This window comes from Nannobrachium achirus (genome assembly GCF_963921795.1).
Source record: "Nannobrachium achirus genome assembly, chromosome: 11".
NCBI classification, from domain to species: Eukaryota; Metazoa; Chordata; class Actinopteri; order Myctophiformes; family Myctophidae; genus Nannobrachium; species Nannobrachium achirus.
Genome location: NC_137820.1, coordinates 54,216,076 through 54,238,118, shown reverse-complemented (window position 1 = coordinate 54,238,118; position 22,043 = coordinate 54,216,076). Strand labels below are relative to the sequence as shown.

Here is a 22,043-nt window from a genome sequence, read left to right as displayed (position 1 = left end):
TTATATCACCAAATAAACTATTATATCACATAACTGCTCCACTAAGGTGTCAGCCATCTTGAAAAATGACCACCATCTTGAAAATTCAAATTCCTCTGACAATTATCTTGTCAAGTGACCCATGGAAAATGCTCATGACAATTTTCATGATTGTAGCACTTATTCTGCTCCAGGACATAGAAGGGGGCCTATTACCCCATAGAGGGGGGCCTATTACCCCAGTAGTGGGGCAATAGGCCCTTTTTACATGTTTTTCTTTTTGTACTATAAAATCAAATGTATCTAATTTTTCAACATGGTGCCCATATAGGTGTATTGGGTAAAGCATTGTTAACATGTACATACTGAATTAATATCAAAATGTATTTTAATTGGTCATAAAATAGACATTATCCTTAGGGGGGGCCTTTTACCCCACCTTACTCTACTTTGATTATTATTATTATTAGGCTACAAAACAAACTACACTTCAGCCCTGTATAGTCTATATTTCGGCCATTTAAAACATTTGGCAGTGGCGCATCGTGGGCTTGTAGATCGTTCATTTTCGAAATATTTGTTATACTTACATTTTGAACTTGTGTGAAATGGGACAGTTTGCAATTTACTTTTGGTACTTTAAGTAGGCTATACATTCTGATACCAACGCTTTTGCACCTTTACTCAAGTAATGAAGTAAATTTTGAATTACGGACTTTATAGTAGGCCTATAGCCAGGCTATTTCTACATTGCAGTATTGATACTTTTACTCAAGTAGCCTAGTAAGTAGAGTACTTTTCCCACCACTGGTTGGTTGGGGGCGTTGGGGGTGTAGGCCACTCAGCCACACAATCAGAGAGATGTTTGAGTTTCCATGCGCAGTGTGTGTGTGAGTCAGTGACGAGTCGAGGGGAGGTAAGCAGCACGGACATTATTAGGCTACTTCTCCTCCACGATCATTCGATCACCCCCCTCACATTGTTGAGCCTTTATGATATTCGATCGAGGGGACGAATCCGGTGTACCGAAGGCTTTTGGTCATGCAACGCGATTGATTCGACTTGAGGAAAAGAAGGGAAGTTTTGATAATACCTGTAGTAAGTAGGAGGCGGTGGTGGTGATGGATTATTCGAAGGCGCAAATGGTGAGTCGGGCAACGTTTCCGATCTAGTTTGTTACAGTAACAAAGCCAGGGGAGATTAATCTCCAAGTCTGACTGGTTTAGCAGCTTCACGAGGAATATAATCCTTGTTGTTTTCTTCGCGATATTCTGTCCAAGTTGTTTAGAATGTTTCTGAACACGAATGCATGTTCATGTTACTTTTGTATTGATCAGTTGTTGTTTTCTTTGGAACTATCGTTCAAACTGATTTTGGCCTAGCTACTGAAGTCTACGTGTAACGTTAACTGTTCTATTTCAAATGGTCTCATATGAACCTACAACGCGTTTTATATACTGTTCTACAGTCGCTTTCTTCTGAATGTATTAATATATTAACTTATAGTTAAATCAATTTAATGTCGCAGCCACCAGTTTTGTTATTTTGTTTTTTAAATCTTTGTTGTATCCACCTTTTGACTATTTAGGCCTGTGTGTATCTTGAGGGCCTATTTAGTAAATGTTTAATACATACGGTATTCATTATCATTTACATACGGCAAATTGCTCAAGAGTTAAGGTAAAAATGTGTATGCCAAGGTTGTTGTGAAAACCTGTTGGCAACTTTAATAAAACTGGAGGGAGTGCAATAATTAGATTACAAACTGTCTGTTTGTCTATGGCTTAATTGACCACAAAGAAAACCACTGACTGACTTCTCTTCTTGTCCACAGTCCAGCTTATCCCAGGAGGGGGGTTTAGGAGGACCAGGGTGCCACCAGGGGAGACTTGGGGCTGTGATGGAGCACCTACAGAGGCAACAGGAGGCCAAGCTGGGGATGGACTTTCTTCAAGCCCAGCTCCTTTTCGGTAAGCAGCCTGCTGCGGCTAGGGCCTCTGGACACAGGCCACAGCCAACCTTCCTGGGCAAAGGGGCCGATGGCAGTACTCCTCGAATGGGACAACAATCTATGGACAGCAGTATGGATCAAGAGTTTGATTTCATGAGGGGAGATCACAACTCGGATCAGGAGGATGATGACGACGAAGAAGATGAAGACATTGCAGAGGATGAGGATGACATGGAGGAAGGAGATGAGAACGGACTTCATCATCATCAGGTCATGATTCCTCGACTCCCTCAGGCTCCTGCTTGTGATCCCCGCTTCTCACTTCCTCCTTATCCCTCCTCTGCCTCACCTGAAAAGCAACTGACCACATCTCCTCCAGTCATGGTGAAGCAGGAGTCAGTCGCTGTGAAACAGGAGCCAGAAGAGAATGACCTGTCCTCTCCGGTGGGCCAACAATCCTTCACATCGCCTGGTGGTCTTGCTGACTGGGGATATGATGAGGTGCTTAAACAAGTAAGGAATTTTTATTGTTGCAGTAGAATGAGAGTTCAGCTGAGTTTTTTTGTTGAGGTTGTGGCTCCTGAACCAGCAGTATTGCCCACAATCGATCGTACAACTAGCCAGAGCTTGTGTTCGTTGTGTTTAGAGACACAAAAAGAGAGAGATGTATGTAAGTATAGGTATGGATTTGGTGACTGTTAAGGATCTGAGTACAGTTAGCCAGTGTGATTGTATGGTATCTCAAACAGTGACCTTTTAATTTATATATATTTTTTTTAATGCATTTGTCCCCATGCTTTTATTTGCGACCTACAGGTATATCAAAGCCACAACGTTTTTGATATCCCCTCCCTGGCTGGTATCATGCCATTTCAGCCTCAAAATACAACTCAAGTCAATATATCATCCTATCTTATTTACTAAGAGGTCATTTTTTGTGTGTGTGTGTGTGTGTGTGTGTGTGTGTGTGTGTGTGTGTGTGTGTGTGTGTGTGTGTGTGTGTGTGTGTGTGTGTGTGTGTGTGTGTGTGTGTGTGTGTGTGTGTGTTTTTTCTATCCCTCTTTGATTGTTTACTTGTCCCTGCTGGGATTTTCCTGCACATGGCTGCTAACATTCAGGCCCACATGTGGAGGAAGGAGAGTGGCGCTCTGGCAAAGAGCCCGACAACATTAGTGTTTAACCCGAGTCACCAGTCCAGGATTCCTCCTTCAGCCGGGCGTATACTATGTCCCTCATTTTGAGAACATGCGTCTTGGCATTGGCAAGGCTAATTTGTCTTGGCCGCCACCCAAAACTCTCTTCAGAAGAATCATTTGAGGTTAACAAAAATTGGGTCAACCTGAGACCAACACTACATGATCCACTCTTCCCAGTTCACACATATTTAGTTATGTTATGCAAAGGCCTTGCATTCAGGCCTTTCATGTTGAATCAACCAGGGCCTTTATGTATGTTGAGATGCTGATAGGTGCTATAATGAGGTACATGGCAGCCTGTCGGCAGACGGCAAGGGGGCTTATCAAGATCAGAATCAACTTTGTTGCCACATCACAGGTTTACAGGCATAAAGAAGTGGGTGGAATTCTTTTGTGTGCAAGCTCCATTGTTTTTGTTGTTTTCAGGAAGAGAAAATAAAAAGGTGAGGGGGACAGCAAGGAGAAAAGAATCAAACGGCAAAGAGAAACATGTCGACAATGATAGGCAAAACAACAAATGTATAGACCACCTTACTGTGGATATACGTCTAGTTAGTATAATTACTAGTATTCAAACCTCCAGGCTGCCTATTGACTTGTGTCTTTTTTCCTTTTTTTTACCCTTTCATATGGAAGCTTCTCTGATTGGTTGTACTGTATGAGTCACCCCTACCCTGGCCCCTCTTCTATACATTGTGATTAATGAGGCCAGTGGAGTCGGACAGAAGGACAGTGGTGTCTGTGGTCCGTTGTAGTACTGTATATCCCAGTGTCCTGCAGGCAGCTACACAATTTGGATTGTTCATTTAACTATGAAAGGACCCTTTAAGGGCCAATATTCACACTATAAAAGTTAAATTACAGTGTTAGCTGGTGGTAGTTTAGTAGTTTATGATGACGGATGTATAACGGGGATACAGTGCTGCAGGAGTTACTTTACTTTATTACTTTATGAAGTACAATTTGAAACTTTCCATTTCAGTTTTTGAGACTTCCTGTTGCAAAATGTTGTAGTTCCATCTCTATCATGTTCTTCTTACCAAAATGAATCAATTAAATCTACTGTAACTTGTCTTCTAGGCTTTTCCCCCTTATGTTTGCTATCTGGTCAAGGGTGAGGGGGAGGAGAACGTTATTATTTTGATATTATTACCTGCTTTTCTCTACTCCTAAGTATTTTCAGATTGTGGAGGAGTATCAGTGTTTTAAACAGAAAGGGAAGCATCAGCACATTTGCGTACAACATTAGTTTCCATCAGTATGAGTATTTAATGTTCCACATTCATGGCATTTAAACATCTGTTCATTGCCTTGATATTTAAACCCATGTAGATCCATAATAACCAATCACGGCTGACCTAGCTGTATCTCATTTGTTCTCCTTGCATTATTTAGCTGTTGCCTGGCAACACTTAATGGTAGCTTGACTCAGCTGCAAGTAATCAATAGATTCCACTGCTATTAGGAATGCTGTGTGAATACCCCTATTTTTCTCCTCGCCCCATAGCACATCATAAATGTAAGAAAGAAAAAATTTGAGAAAATACAATAAAATGCAACATTAGTCATCCCTTTAGGGTTATTGGGGGTCATTATGAATAGAACAACAGCATATAAATGGAACAATGGCTTAAGTCTTAAAACTAGCCATGAAGATAACCCTAACCCTGTTAACGTTTCAGTACAGAACCCAGTCTGGTTTTAATTACAAATGTGGGCAGAAAATGGTAAGTTGTGAAGCTGAGTCATTTATCTCCCCGTGACACATTAGAGTCTAGAAACATCTCGCATGGTATCTGTATTCTCTCTTTGACCATAAAGGCGTTCCAATGAGAAGTTGAAGGAGAATGGCTCTGGTCCATAGTTTTAGGACTTGCTATGTAGGAGAACAGTAGCACTTTATACATTGGACAATAATGTATATAGTATGTCTTTGAAATGGTGTTGACCAAACTTGGCATTGATTTGACTGACCTAGGCTTTTACATTTAATTTTAACGTAGCTATATATAGCATTGAGTACGTTCTCCCTCCTGGCTGGGTTAAATATAGATGGACAAGAGCTATTCAATTGAGATTTGTGGGTGGGTATGACTTCTCATTCTTTTATTTGACTGTAATTCACTTCCATTCTCTTTGAACTCTACAAAGAAGAAACATGTTTGAACAATTTGATATGCTGGACATCCATTGTTCAAGCCCGCCGGCAGCAACCCATTAATTCCCTTGCTGGGCCAGTAGAAACAGAGCGCTGTTGGCTTGTAGTCCCAGGCCAAGACGCATCAGGGGGCCAGATAATTAATTTAACTCTTGATTTGGATTAGAAAAAAAATGATGCACCCTGTGGTTCAACTGAAGTGTTGAGGGATATATAATTTGCTTTACTGTAGCTCACTACCATACGTGGCATTTTTATCCTTTACTTTGTTGTGTATTACAACTTGGACATAAGACGTCTGTTAGTTAAGATGTATTGCACTTTTGTGTACTGACTGAGACTGTTTAAAAGCTCATAAAGCACTAGCCCATCTAACCATGTGAGTACAGGCCAGATATGCATAAACACATACTGATCTACAGAATTATTAAGCACATTCTATTCCCACAAAATCTAATGTTTTGTTTTTCTTTATCAAGCCAAACTAATTGAACTGATCCCTGAAAATGATCTGGGCTCACATGGTTAGATTGCTGAATGTGCTGTGAGCAATTAACTGAAGCCTCTTTGTTGATAGATCCACAGTAGGTCTCCCTGGCTCATCAATAAGAGGGGGAAGGGATTTATTTTCACTTGATGACCAAAAGACTGGGATGTTTATCTCCCTTCTCTGTCAATAGGCCTGCTGCTGGGGGCCAGTTGCAGTGCCTTTTATTAGAAAGGCTAAGCCACAAGCCATTAGATGTGTCAACAACTCTATCACCAGGGTGACTGCTTTTTTGTGTGTGTGTGTGTGTGTGTGTGTGTGTGTGTGTGTGTGTGTGTGTGTGTGTGTGTGTGTGTGTGTGTGTGTGTGTGTGTGTGTGTGTGTGTGTGTGTGTGTGTGTGTGTGTGTGTGTGTGTGTGTGTGTGTGTGTGTGTGTGTGGGGGGGGGGGGGGGACTGGGGAGATGTGTTTTTTAAGTATATATTATACACAATTAATAACCAAAGATATGTGTTTTTCAGAGGACATATATTTTTCCTCTTATTTGTCCTTTGTGGAACCTTTAGCCGTTTGAAATGAGTTCTGCCTGCACAATAACCATTACGGGGCTTTGAATGGAGTGAAAGCCAATTCTTCTATTAGCTAGTTCCAGTATATTTTATTGCTCCCGGACTGAAATGGCATCATTATGAGCCCCAGTGGGTCTGATCAGGTTACCATAAACCATCTAGCAAATGGAATAACGTCTTTAGGGCACTGCCACTGATTGACTGATCGCTAAGAATGCTAGCAGAAGTCATATGATGATTTTGAGTGATCTAAAGGAAGGGCAGCTGAATAGATTTACTTACATTTTGAAGCAACAAGTAGAAACGTTTATTTCTCAAAGTTACAATACAGTAAACCAATCCATTATTCAGTTTTGACTGCAATGCCAGCAAGTGTCCCCTGGGATTTTATCATTATTATTATGTTAATATTAATCTCTCGCTTTTTTCCCCCTTTTTTTGATGATGGGTTCCCAGATTGTGTTAATATAACAAAACCCTTGGTAAATGGAAAATCACAGACCGAGCCTGTGATTGCAGTTGTTTTTAGGTGTGACACCCCCAGTGACTCAGTCAGCATGGTGTTAACAGCTGATCAAACTCTTCAGACAAGATCAAACCTGTGTGATTTTCTTGCCACAGTCTCAGGGGCGGGCTCTCCTGTCCATGAGGGTCAACAGCCAACCAGATCTCAATTCTCGCTGAAAGGACAGTCAACCCATGTGTCAACAACCCAAAAAAGTTGGCGCATGATTTCCCCCCCCCCCCTTCTCAGTACAAGCAAACGCTATAACAAATACAGTGGCACAAAGTAGCTGCTAGTACCCCATTTTCTATGTTTACTTTCACGGTTTCCTCATATTATTCCATTGTACTCCACATTGATTGGGTACCAAATCGAGGGACACCAAGGTACTTTTGACCACAAGATTTGTGGTCAAAGGTTATGATCAAACCCTTAAATTATCTATTATTTACCCCCGGCCCCACCAGTCCCTAGTTAACCTCTTAAGCCCTGAATACTTTGTCATTATACAACAAATAGACAAAATAACTGATCTCAAAGCTCACAGTGCACCATGATGATCTTGTAGGTTAAATACATTAAATTGTTAAAAAAACGAAACAAATCGGTAGTGTTAATGTGGTCAAGAAAGACAGAAAGAGCAGCGAGATTCAGACAACTGCAATCAAATGCGACACGATGTCCGACTAAACGTTTGTATAATGTGTACCAGGCATTAGACTGGACATCACAATGCATCTCAGCAGGCTCCTTCCACTCTGTTGCACACACTGGTCTCCCACTGCTCTCCCCTCACATTCTTTAACCTTAAACTGTCACATAGGATGTGCGCAGGCCAGGGTTGGAAAGGGAGGGGTAGAGTCTCGTGTTAAACTGTGTAATGAGTGTTGTGCTTATCATTAATTTCTTTTTTTTTCTCCTTCACTTAAAAAAAAAAAGAAACTGTGCCTGGGGTTCAATTGGCGTCTCGTCCTAGACCACATGTATTTCTGCATACACTAGCAGTGGGCCTTGCCGCCTTGTACACTGTTAGTTCCCATGTTTTCAGCTGAGACCCAAAAGAGAAATATGTCTCCCTGGGACCCAAACTAGTGATTTCTTTTTTGTATTTATTTCTTTTTTGTATTTATGAAAAAAGTTGAAAGTTCTTTGGAATGTTTTTTGAAATATATACTTCTTTAAATGTAGTAAATTAACCCTTTAAGTGCCTATCACGAACATGTTCGGGATATTAGGGATCAAAAACAATTTTTTATTTGCTATTTTACTTACCCCGAGCTGCTTGGAGCAACGTGGGTGGTCCCGGCTCGCCCAGCGCTCACCAACGAGAGACGCTAGATGCTCCGACGATTTATTCCATTGAAAATGGTTTAAAATAAAGTTTAGACCCCCCCCAATGTTCACCGAATGTTCATTGTAGGCGGCGCGACGTATTCCAGGGTGCCTATCACGAACTTGTCCGGGATATTTAATAAAATTAATTATTTTATCGGAGGCCTCAACGAAGCCCCGGTCTAGACGTCCATCCTTGGCCGGGACTCAGACTCGGCCATCCACGGGCCGTATTCGCGCTAACGGCCAAATCGCGCCGCCCACTCCAATAATAAATCACATCTTTAGACAGGATTTTCTCCGGATTGTGTCCCCAGACCCAAAGAGAAAGTTTTTTGCGGCTGAAATAGCTTTAGATTGGGCTTCTAAATGGGTTAGCATTTTGGCTACGTGTCAGCTAGCTTCCTCCTCTCGACACCCATAGCATTGACTGGAGTGAAAACACAAGCCAGTTGGGAGAGGGTCGACGAAAGCTATAAAGAAGGTCTATGGAGAAATTTCTGGCACTCTAGCACCCCTTGTGGCCGGATGGCACTGTATGAGTTAAGGGAAGAGGGGGGGGGGGGGTATTTACTCTTAATCCAGGAAAATGAGTATGCGGCACCAAAAATGGGCCAGACCCACTTTACACCAGTGCAACTATAGCTGACCGATCCTCACGTTGACCAGCTGTTCAACCATCCAGCACCACAGTGACTTACAGTTTTTTTTTACTGCTGGGAAGGGGAACCGCTTGAAACGGAACAGGTGGGAAGTGCAGATTCCTTACAGTCAAATCTTCAGTGTTAAAGGAGTAGTTCACCCCCAAAATGACTTTTTTTCTATTGATTACTCATGCCATGGAGAGTAGAGTTCAATAATATTTTTTCGTTTTTGTCACATTCCTAAGACAAAAATTTGATTTGAGTAAATTTACCCCCATTGATTCCGGATGGTGACCCGTTTCGAAACGGGTCACCATCCAAAATGAATGGGGGTAAATGTATTGTTATCACATTTATGTCTTAGGAATGTGACAAAAAACTAAAAATATTATTGAACTCTACTCTCCATGGCATGAGTAATCAATAGAAAAAAAATCATTTTGGGGGTGAACTACTCCTTTAATTTAACTCTGAGAGTGTACAAACTGAACCAAATGGTCGATAAGTAAAATCTTTGCACTCGGATAGTTTATTATTTTTATTTTACCGTTCATTGTAATTTGTCCTTGAGTGAAATAGTAACGCTTTAATTACACTTACTGACTGACTGATTTTGCAAAATAGGCTGAGCATGTAAGCTGCTGTGAAATGAACATTCATATTTATCTATTTTTTTACATTGTTTTGTATTGCATTTCTTAATACTGCAAAGTAGTATCTTTAGCCTAAAAATGAAGACCCGGCCCTAACTGGGCGGACCGGCCTGACTAGTAAGCATACATTTTAGGCCCTACCCGGCCCGAAAACGTCGGGTCGGGTAGATGTCGGTTTCGGGAATTATTTGAGAACTATCACAGAGTAAAAGTAATATAAATAATCTCTATTCTTTTTTCATTGAGCCCTAGGCCCCGCCCGACTAGCTCCACATGACATCACAATATATATTGCAAATGTTAGACGGAATTCAGTTCCCAGTGGACTCCTCGCGACTCGCGCCAGACAAAAGACACAGATGCACCAGTTTTCTTTATATTGTTAGACAACCTGTAAATAACATTTCTGTAATTGGAATTGTTGCCATTTCCATTTACAGACAACTTCTCGTTTGTCCAACACTAACCACAAGGCCACTAAACTGCTCCACAAGGCGCAAGCTGGTATCAAAGGACTGGTCATTTCTTGTTAGTTCATCATTACAATTTAGCAGACACTATCCAGAGAACTTAACGTGCAATATTGTAGCAACTTAAGTGGCTTGAACCATAGTCTGCAAGCAGGGTAAATGTTCAGGTAAATAGAATCAGAAAAAAACGAAGTGCTAAAAGTATTTTTTACTTTTGCCTGATGGTAAACATTAAACCTAGTGTTGAAAACATATAGTGCACAGCATGAATAAGTAACCAACATACACCTGCATAGTATAACTAGCATGGGGGAGGGTCATTCCACAGCTTGAAATACTAGAGGGTGAAGAGTCTGATGCTTGGAGAGTCGGCCAGGGTGTGGTAGGGAATAGAGGGACATAAATCCTGTATTTAGCTGATCAAAGTGTATGGAAATGGGTGGACCATGTCCTGAAGGTAGGGAGTCTCATGCCCTTAATTGGCTTGTAGGTCATCATCAGTGTTTTGAATTGGTTGCGGTCATAAAGAAGGGAAGAAGAGAAGGGAATGCAGAAGGCGGATATTTGAACCAGTTTTTGGGAGGTTGAAGACCAGGTCTTACATTCTGAATCAGTTGTAGGGGTTTGATGCCGGCAGACCACCAGCAAGGAGGGATTTGCAATCGTAAACCTGGAGTGGGGGTCAATGTAAACATGAGTATCGTCTCCATCATTCCAATCGGTTAATGCACAGAGCATGTTCTTCAAACATACACAGAATGTGACTCAATAGGTTGGATTGAAGGTTGTGAGAAATCAAAGGCTTATGAAATGCAAGGTCTAATTACAGAATAAACTGGTCTTCAAGAAATAACTCGTGTTGGAGGCACATGGTTGTCTACTCTACTCCCATCCCAGGCCAACAGTGGGAGTTGCTGCAACAGGGACTGTTATGCATGGTGAATTGGCAACGACTAAAGTGGGGAATAAACTTCATGTCCTTCTCCAACCTTCTGTCCTTTCTAATTTTTCTATATTGTTGCCCTAGGAATTGAAGTTTCTTCTGCAGTTAAAAGTGTAAGACACTGGATGAGAGTAGTATACACCAGCTAATTGTCTTAAATATAATGTCTATTGTCTTTTAACAGAAGGCAAGTGGAGGCTGGACAGAGGAACCTGAAGGTGGAAAAGCAAAGGGTGGTGAACCATCCAGGGACTTTGCCAAGGTCAGTTGTGAAATGTCTGTAGTTATTAGACTGTATACCTGACTGAATACCTCATATAGAAAATGTAATGATACTTTTTACTATTAGATTATTGGTGCTTTTAGAATATATTTACACATGAGGTATTTTTGTGTGAAATTCTAGTAGACAATCTGAAACTTACAATAATAACAATACAATACAACAACAATAATAAGACAATAATTCTTGCATCTTAGCTTTATGAACTGGACAACGACCCAAATCGGAAGGAGTTTCTGGATGAGCTCTTCATCTTTATGCAAAAACGAGGTATGTCACAAAATGAGGTCCGTTGACTAGCACTGTTGTAGACATTTACATCTCTTGCTACCTTTTGATTAACTAACAGAAACATGGCATTATGTAGTTCAACCACAGTGCATTTGAACATATTGCAGTTGACTAAGTTATATGGAATCCCCTCTTCTCCACATGCAACGCACTCTTAATAAGACCTCTGCTCATAACCGAAAGGCTTTCCTTGCTATTTATTGCTGGTGCATGTGTTCATCTCAAGTACGAAGTAATCTTATTCCTCCAACTTATGTTGCCCACCCCTCATTAATTGGCTTTATCGCAGGGTGGGTGGGATAAGCTGTAAGTTCTTGCATTGACATTCTGGTCCTAAACCCCTCCCCCAACTCAGAAAGCAAAGTGATAACAGAGCAAAACTGTGTATTCATCCCTTCCCCCATCCATCTGAAATGAGCTTCATTAGTAACGTTCATCCACACAGATTGAGATTACACTCTGCCCCGCTTGACTTAATCTTAGGCCCACAGGTGGACAGGTCACAATCCCTTCCCATACATACATTCATTCATAATGTACATGCATACATACATACAGTGCATACATAAGAGAACCAGTCTTTCCCCCTGTTGTTTTAGCAAAAATAGTTGAATTTGTCTCCACAAGCCTCCTTCCTCCGTCTCGCCTACACACACTCACTCATATAGCCATGTGGGTAAGCATTATATGCTGTATTATGTGATTTGTCTGAATTCTCTTCTACCGTTATAAGCTTGAGTTCCCTATTCTGGACATTTCATAATATGCAAATTTACCTAAAATAGTCGATCTACAAGCTCGCTAAATGTTACAACGCAGTCGCATTGTAGGTTGGCTATTTTCAGAGAATGAAAACAGTACAGGGCCAATATACCACTGGGGGACTCCGGTCCACGAAAGTATATAGGGCAGGGGTCTTCAACGTTTTCAGGCCAAGGACCCCTTAGTCGAGAGAGAGTTGAAGCAGGGACCCCCTCTACATTTGTATAAAATTGTGTTGCAGATTTTCATCGATTTCATAGATAGATTCGTAGACTTGTTTGACAGCACTCTCGTCAGTCTATGTTGGATTCGTGTTTTTTCAGACATTTAACCATTCAAATTTGACGATACTTTGTATCACTCGGTACTTGATCTGCTCTTTTTCTTTTTTTTAACCTCTACAACACACATATTTGCAGAAAATAGCCGATCTACAAGCTCTCAACGCCTCTGCAGATCTGCTATTTTCAACCAAAGTTCTCCTCAGAATAGGGATGCGAGGGTTCAAGTCATTCATTTAAAAGAATGATCCTATTGGGGCGCCCGCTGGCCTGGTGGTCAAGGCGCATACCACATACTAGGCTATGATGCCTGCTGGCGTCGCTGGTTCGATTCCCGATCCGGACGACCTTTGCCACATGTCATTCCCCATCTCTCTCCCCATTTCCTGTCAGTCTACTGTCCTATCAATAAAGGCATAAAAAGCCCAAAAACAAATCTTTAAAAAAAAAAAAGAATGATCCTATCACACCAAGATTTGGTGGCCCCCCCTGTAGTAACTCTGCAGACCCCCTAGGGGTCCCGGACCCCCTGTTGAAGACCCCTGGTTTAAGTGGTGAAATGTACCTAAAACAATATGACTTCAGCCTGTCAAATAGGCAAAATAGATCAATTGGAGCTGAAAAATGTATCCCCCCGTTTTCATTCAGGAACTCCTGTGAACCGTATTCCCATCATGGCCAAGCAGATCCTGGACCTGTACAGGCTGTACAAGCTGGTGACAGAGAAAGGAGGCCTGGTGGAGGTCATCAACAAGAAGATCTGGAGAGAGATCACCAGAGGACTCAACCTCCCCACCTCCATCACCAGCGCTGCCTTCACCCTCCGTACACAGTAGGTGTCTTTGGAACTCTGCTTTTTAATTAACTTGAAAAAGCACACATTGTGACAAATCTCTCTAAAATAACTGAAACATTTGCATAGTAATAATAATAACAAATAAAATAGTACATAATGGCATAATAGATACAAATATATATATATAATGCATAAACAGAATGTAGTTATTGTGGATTAATTTGCTTGTGTATTGATATTTTGTGTCAATTATAGCGTTGATAAATTAACTTAAGAATACAATGACCTTTCTTTAGTTTTTAAATAGTTCTCTGCTTCTGGTGGTGGTTGACCACAGCTGTGATGTGATTTTATCTCCACCTCTTCAGGTACATGAAGTACCTGTATGCGTTTGAATGTGAACAGAAAGGCCTGAGCTCTCTGGGTGAGCTGCAGGCTGCCATCGACAGCAACCGCAGGGAGGGCCGGCGTCCCAGCTACAGCAACAGCCTCTACCGCTTCTCTGCCTCCCCCACCACGGCTCCACACACACTGCTGACCTCTCCCAAGATGCACACCCCACCTGCTGGCCACAATGGGCTGAATTCATCCCACAGACCCTCTCTCAAGAGAACCACAGGTGGGTGGTGGTGGGGGTGTGTGTGGAGATTTGTATTTAAAATAAGTGTCCTATTACTTTTCCTCAAGTACATTTCTTGGAAAACTGAAAAGTACTGCGTACTTTTAGGTTGTCTGTTTTCTTTTTTCTTCCCTAAAATGCAATTGGCCAGACATCTGCTCTCACACTGTGTCAGTGGCTTCCCCCCGGTGGTTTCTGTCTGAGTTACTTCTCTGAAACTAGTTACAAGGTCCTATAAATACATCGAGAACATTTTACAGTTATTCATTGATGTGAAAAATAAGATATGTACTCTTTACTTTTACTTGTACTTTCCAAATTGGGTCCGGAACCAATGGGGGTAAATTTTATAAAATCAAATTATTGTCTTAGGAATGTGACAAAAACCAAAAAGTATTATTGAACTCAAGTCTCCATACTGTGAGTAATCGGAAAAAAAAGCCATTTTGTGGTGAACTACTCCTTTAGGTAAATTTAAAAGCAACTAGAACTGCACTCTGTCGAGGTGCCAACTTGCGTCTTGTGTGCCAGCAGAGCGTGCCATGAGTTGCGCTCTGCTGGTCTCATTGGCTGTTAATGATGACATTACCAGGAATGCTCTTATATACCAAACACCGCTGACATCACCACTGGCATCACCAGGAATGCTGGTCCCTCCGGGCTGTTACGTTTTTAAGTTAAACCTGAATCACATCCTGTTGTATTTCTTTTGTATTCTTCAAAATCAAACCAGTTTGAAGTGAGCAGTGCATTTGAGCAGTTTATTTCATAAATCTATTTTGTGTGTGTTTGTGTGTGTGTGGCTCTGCTCAATAGTTCCACTTGGTCATCCAGTGGTATTGCAGCCGTTTGCAGTATACTCATATGTATGAGTATACTGCCAACAAAGGGACATACTGTACATACTACATAGTTACACACTTAGTCAAGCATGGGCTCGAAAACACTATTAATCTCATGAGTACATTGTTGAGCAGTTATATCTGGTGCCAAAACATCACTGTTCAATGGGACTAGCTTGTGATAAACAAAATGAATGTGGGACACTTGCGCCCTCTGGTGTTTTTAATTTTAAAGGAACTTTACTAGACCATGCCCAAGCCATGAATGATGCAAGTTGGAAACCTAAATCGATTTGTGGAGATCATATGTTGCGGCAAAAAACCTCTTATGTATTCCGCATATTTCTCCTCAAAAAAAGGAAATGTCCACACGATGATGTGGAATGTTGAGTTCTCTGAGATGATTATGTGAAATGACATTTACACATTTTGAAGAGAAATGTACAGAGTATGTAAGGATTCCCTCTTAGATGAGTGGTTTGGTCTCTGCTAGATTCAAATCTGTGTGTTCGAACTGTAATCACCTCCCTCCACCAGCAGAGGACCTAAAACGTCTGGATTGCTGCTTTAATCCTAACATTTCCTTGTATCTGTGCAACATCAGATGAGACCTCCACGCCCATGCGACCCAGTGGGCTGCCCATGGCTCTGGCACTGGGGCAGCAGCAGCACCAGCAGCACCAGCTGGCCCAAGCCGTCACCTTGGAACAACTCCGGGAGAAACTGGAGAGGGCCGCTGGGGCCGGCATGGCCGCCGAGGGTCCAGAAAGGAAGATGGCACGGCTTGCAGAGGAACAGCAGCGCTTCATGCAGCAGGCCTTACAGCATAACCTACTGGCCATGGCCTCTCACTTCAACCCCATGAACCTCAAACTGAACAATGGCCAAGGTAGAGCACACATTACTGTCAATGATGGGAGTGTTTTGCTCAGCTTGTTATATCCTACTTAACCACATGAACCCCAGCACCCCTAGTCTCGTGTAGCCAGACACCTATTCCACAATCTCCGAATGCTATATAGAGTCTGGAACTACAGCTCCTGAACGGCGAGTAATGGAAACTGGCATTTCCATTCAAGGAAATATATTTTAAATACCATGAGAAATGTCGCAGCTTCTCCGTCCGTCCGTAAAGGATAAAATGTCCATATACAGTATGGGCATTCCCAGATGATGCCCTGTTAGGGTACCCCTTATGCCCATATATGGAGATTCCCAGGCATCTAACCCAGGCCCTAACTTGCCAAGGCCCTGCTTGGCTTTACTAATTAACATATGTTTTATGCCCATATATGGAGATCCCTGTCCCAATGTCATCAATATTAAGGACATATCTGGGAATGCCCATATTTGGTAATGCCCATATATGGGCATGTTTTGACATAACATTGTTGACTATCATGCATGGGTCTCCATATATGGGTAACTGGTCCGATATACATCACTGGCCAGATGACCAAGAATTGCCCGCTCAACAATTCTTTTGTTTGTTTGTTTACATTTGGCTTTGATAATGGCAGAAATGGATTTTTATTCCTGGCCTCTACCACTTGTTAATGGATGGAATAACATCAGATTACTATAATAAAAGCACTAGTCCGGAATTATCCTTTAACTTGCTCATCATTATTTCATTAATTTGTTTTAATTACTTTACAGAACAAACGAACTTTAGTAATTATAATAACCTTTTTTCCTTCCACAGAGAGCAAACAGGACTTGTCTCTGAGCATCTCGACTAATGGGGCTGCCAGTATCAGTGTATCAGTGGAAGTCAATGGGACCCTTTACAAAGGTAAGACATTTCAGTGTTAACCACTTTATACCATTCATATACTTCTTTATCGGGGTAAATGTGTTTGCCGGAAATAGACGATCTACAAGCTCACAACGAAACGCATTGTGAGCTATTTTCGCAGAATGTTCCCCGATTATAACATGCTCAGTATGAACAACGTTCTACTGTGGCCTTGGCTTTCTCCAGTTTTTTTGACCGATTGATTTGAATGACTTTATTAGATGTAAACAACACGCAGTACAGTAAGACATTAAGGCTGATAGGTAAACAAAAAATACCTTTTTTGCCTACCTTTATTACAGATCTTACAGATTAGGCAATAGACCTGTTTCAAAGCAGACATATTTTTAGGGTAAACACAACTGAAGGCAGTAACATTAAATGTGGTTGTGTTTAACCACTGAAAGTAAGCCATGAGGCCCGCGACCTGGCGTTTACCAGGGAACCTAAGCACAACGGAGGGGGGCAGTGGTGGGCAAGGAGGTAGGGAGCGCTTCGCTGTGTTCTCTTGGACCGCGTTGAGGTGCCGAAAGTCGAGGGGACGAAGATTTACTATTCTGTCCATAACGGCACATAACTCGGTAACGGCGCTGAGTGGGCTCATGCGACCGTCGCAGCGCTCGACACGGCGAGTCGCTCGTTCTGCAGTGTCTCACGTGGCTCATGGTCGCCTGAGACGGCGCACCTCCGTCGTCATCACCGAAAGCAAGCGCTCCTTTCCCTTGCAGCCCTCCGCGCCCCCACCAACGCGCTTAGGGTCATTGGGAAAAAGGGTGGACGCATGAGGCCCAAAGGGCAGGAGCCCATCTCCTGTTTCTGTAGCGTGTCTCCCAGGGGTCCAACAACAAAATCTCTTCGTAGAAAAATAGCTGGATATGCCAAAGCATGTGTAGAAGTGTTGCCATGTTGTTCTAGTCTACATGATGTTTCTCATGTTTCTGGTCAAATATATTTTTTGGAAATGTTTGTATCACACCTTCCTGTATTGAACACCAACATTATATTTTTCCTCTTAGGAATGCTGTTTGCCCAGAGGCCTTCTTCAGCTCCTGTGGTGTCACACAACATAACCCCTGCTGGAACAAGTGGTTTCACTGCCCTCTCTACTGCACACAGCCCCCTGTCTTCATCCTCCTCTTCCTCAAAGGAACCAAATTAAGACTCCTCCATGAGTCCTGTACGTCCCTATTATTATTATTATTATTCCTTTTATTATTATATTTTTTATTATCATCATCATCAGATAATATTCTTTGATTTACTGTTAAAACACCAAACTTAGCCTCCCATAGATGCTCATAAGCAGTGCATTAATTTGGGGAAATCACATGTTACATGTTACACATTCAACAATATGATTTATATATACCGTATATATATTTTTTGTAGTCTTTGAATTTTATTTAATTTTTTTTTAGCTTGTTTTGAATGGGAGTGTAAATCGGGGTGGCGTTTTCTGTAAATGACCTCAGGATATCAGAATTAATCCAGTGTAGACTCAGTCAAGTTTACCGTAGTGCCTCATAGAAGCTACCTTGAAAATGTAGTGACATTCATGTCAAGAAAGGGCTTTGTTAAGTGCTTCTATGTAGCTGCTACCAATGTAACTCTGCAACTGTCAAACTCATAGAAATAGAACAAATAAGCTGGGTAGTGCAGCAGCTAATGAAGACCAAAAAAGCCTTCGTTTTGTTATACCTCTGGCAATTTTTATATACCTCGACCCTTAACCATTTGGTTTGTTTCAGATGGAACACAAAGTGGCCGTATGTGAAAGCAAGCCATATTTAGCAGCGGGAGGGTATGATATACAGTGTATTGTGACTGTTTTGCTGAAGGTTTGCATTTTGGAAAATGATGACAGAGCAAATTAGGAAAACCTTAGGCCCATGTATATTTCACGTGCACAGTGGCAGTGATTTGGCTGGGCCTAGAAGGATTCCCTTAACATTCATTAGCCTGCATGTCAGTTGTCAGCTTCTGCTCAAGTAACAAATGCAGATGCAAGCTTTCTGCAGAAAACACATTTGAATGGAAGTGATAGACCACTTACCTCATTTAAGACTTTTCAAGTCGGAAAGTAACTTTCTCAGGAATGTCTGCTCAAACATCCAGGGTGAACTTGTATGATTGATGTTCTAATCTATTTCATGCTGTATTGCTGCTCTGTATACTGTCTGTTCTAATGTTCTGTTATACTGTACTTAAGCTAAGAGAATGTATCTTGAATGACCTCAGCCTTTTGATCAGAAGAGCATTTTGACAATTGGTACATTGAAGCAATTCTACCTCACTCCTCTGGCGATATGTGATACTTAACACAGTGTCAATTTGTTTATCTGCTTAATTTGTGCTGAAGAATATTTGGACAATCAAGAGGTAATATCTCTCACTGGAAACGGGCATCTCAGTGATATTAGACACTGTGGAAAAAAAGTTTGATGTTGGAGTCTGTTTTTTGGTCTTTGCCTGTTGTATTTCCTGTTTGGACATGACCATATAAAATAAAAGTCTTACGTGTGATGTAGGAATCTCCTGTTTCCGACTCTTCCATATCCTCTCAGCAACCTGATGATTTTGGATCATCTGTTAAAAAGGAAAGTAATTTGCGACAGGATAAATATGAGCTTTTGAAATACTGTATTTCAAGGGGAAATTTTGTGGATCCCATTGGCCACACAGTGAAGTCAATAGGTATTTTGTCATGTTGCTCATGGTGGTGGTTTGTGTAGAGGGGTTGTGTTGTACATATAGCTACAGATAGAGCGATTATATAGTGGTCACTGGTCATCCATTGTATGGAGGTGGCAGGTCAGCTGAATGAATCACAATCAATGAGGATCAATACACACAATAGATTGTGTACATGTATTGGAGTTGTATTGCCTGACATAGAAGAAAACAATTTTCCATTCAGGGTGCAGTCACACCCAACTTTAATTCTGCCTATGCGGGAGGATTCTGCATAATATATGCTTTTCAATGAAACTGAGCCATTTGAGGATTTCTGCCCCCCCCCCCCCCCCCCCCCCCAAAAAAAAAAAATCCATTCCTATTGAAAAGCATTGGCAGAATCCACCTAGCCTGGCGTTGCTCAGACTCAGTCTGGCCCCGCGAGGGTAGAATCCACCAGCATGGGCAGAATGAATACATCATTCATATTTCATTGATTCTCTAAAGAACTGTTAACCCTGTCCCTACTCCATCAATCCAAACCATCAAGGTTAATTTGTGTGGGACATTACATACAATAAAATGCACTTAATGAGAATATTCTTTTAACACTACATTTATTTGCAAAACATTTTGGACCAAATGGATTTTAATTTGTGTTGCTTATTCAAATGGGTTTCTTTCTAGGGGTCATGTGAGTTTATCTTAGGCTCATATGCATTTATTGTTCACATCAAATAGTGTGTGTGTGTGTGTGTGTGTGTGTGTGTGTGTGTGTGTGTGTGTGTGTGTGTGTGAGAGAGAGAGAGAGAGAGAGGGGGAGAGAGAGAGATCCTGATTGAAAGTTAATTCCTGAACTCTTGCACAGTAAACCTATGACAGTGAGCATACTAATGGAAGTAACAGCTTGAGGGCGGCGGAGCGATGAGGGCGGGGGATGGGTTGAGAGTTTTACTGTTGGGATAGTCATTCTATAATGCAGGTTTTATGAGACCGCTGTCCCCGCCCACAGTCCTCTCCTTATCAGGGAGGAATATCGCTGGGCAAGTCTATCTGTGAACGCTGGAATCACCAGCTGATGGTTGAAGTGACAGTGGGCCGTCTTGGCTTGGACATGGTCTTTTCAGATCCCATCAAGATTTTCTTTTTTTCATCTGCAGCTTGGGGAACATAATTGGAAACCTTTATTTCCTATTAGCCTAGGGAAAATACTTTGTGTGAATTACTTTATAGGTGCCACGCAATGTGCAGGGACCGGCACCACCATGTGATGTTGATCATCAAAGAGGGAGTGTATACAGTCATCTGGATTGCTTGGCTATGTGACTTCAGCAACCCCAAGCCTGAAATGGCTTGATGCTCTCTGAAGCATTACCAGAATGCAACCTGAACTACTTGGACACGTGATCTTTTGTGAGGGGCATTGGTATAAGTACATTCAACAGTGTTGTAGGTATAACACATTATTATTTTCATGAGTTAAGCATAACTTTCTCTCTTTCTGATTGTGTAATATTATTACAGTGGCTATGTCAAATAAAGCATTACTTTTAGAAATTTCGTTTTTTTAAACCTTCTGACAAATTCTTGCACACTAATGACAATGGTAGTGTTACCATTCATGGTTTTGACTTTTATAAAAAAACTAAACCAAAAAAGGAAATTCTAAATATATGTAGTACCCTGCATTGATAGAGGGTGCTGAAGCTTCTGAGTTGCTTGTTTCTTTTCAAAGAACTGGTTCGCTCAACTCATTTGTAGAATTGTCGTGTTTCAGGGTATCTTGGGTGCGGAATTCGAGGTAAAGTATGAAGAGAAGCAGTCCGCAGACGCGTTTCGGCCCTCAGGCCATCATCAGTGTAACATCACTGTTACACTGATGATGGCCTGAGGGCCGAAACGCGTCTGCTGTCCTGACTACTGCTGCTGCTGTTAATTTATTAAAAAAGACTCTTATAACGTGAGTGCGGATTGCTTCTCTTCTTGCTTGTTTCTTTGCCACAGTGAAATGTTAAACTGTTAAAATATCACTTGAATATCAAAAAACATTACCGTGGCATTATTCTCCATTCCATTCCTCTTCAATTTAATATTATGCCTAATCCTTTCGCATTTCATCTGAGTGTTTTGTGAAACACGCACATGAAGCAATTCTGTAATGTACAGTAATGTAGGCCTATTACTTTAAACTGAAGGTAATATATTTAATTGTGAACGTAACTTCCCTCAACACTGGACATGGAGTGTGTCCTCTACATTTGTGTAGATCAGGGGTCTTCAACAGGGGGTCTGGGACCCCTAGGGGGTCCTCAGAGTTACTACAGGGGGTCCTCCAAATATTTGTGTGATAGGAACTTTTTTCCCCCCTTTCTTATATTAACCACTTGAACCCTAGCGTCCATAATCTGAGAACTTTAGCCAAAGAACTTTAGCAGATCTACAAGCTGCGAGGCGTTGTGAGCTTGTAGGTCGGCTATTTTCGGCAAAGAGCTTTGGAGGGGGAAAAGAGCAGACTAAGTACAGTGAAAGGTCAAGTTTATTAACTATTGACCGTTCAAGTGGTTAAATATCTGAAGACACACATTAACACAAATCCAAAATACACAGTTGATCGTGCTGTCAAACAATGAAACTATATCTATTAACAGGTTGTGGGGGTCCCTGCTTCATCTATCTCTCAACTAAGGGGTCCTTGGCCTGAAAACGTTGAAGACCCCTGGTGTAGATCATTTCTCAAGCTAAACTCAGGAACTCAAGGAACCATGCCCTACACTGACGAAGAGTATCCGGGCCAGCCACTGTGGCAGTCTGT

The 22,043-nt window shown here is 41.6% G+C and overlaps 1 protein-coding gene across 1 annotated transcript; it reads left to right on the top strand.

Moving 5' to 3' along the window:
* Positions 1-911: 911 nt before the first annotated feature.
* Positions 912-19,043, top strand: LOC308294093 (AT-rich interactive domain-containing protein 3A-like). The gene is made up of 9 exons (XM_080736816.1): positions 912-1,124; positions 1,814-2,443; positions 11,071-11,148; positions 11,367-11,439; positions 13,152-13,335; positions 13,668-13,918; positions 15,365-15,649; positions 16,466-16,555; positions 17,575-19,043. The coding sequence occupies exons 1-9, from the start codon at positions 1,101-1,103 to the stop codon at positions 17,715-17,717; spliced, it is 1,758 nt and encodes a 585-aa protein (XP_080592942.1). The 5' UTR covers positions 912-1,100; the 3' UTR covers positions 17,718-19,043.
* Positions 19,044-22,043: the final 3,000 nt, after the last annotated feature.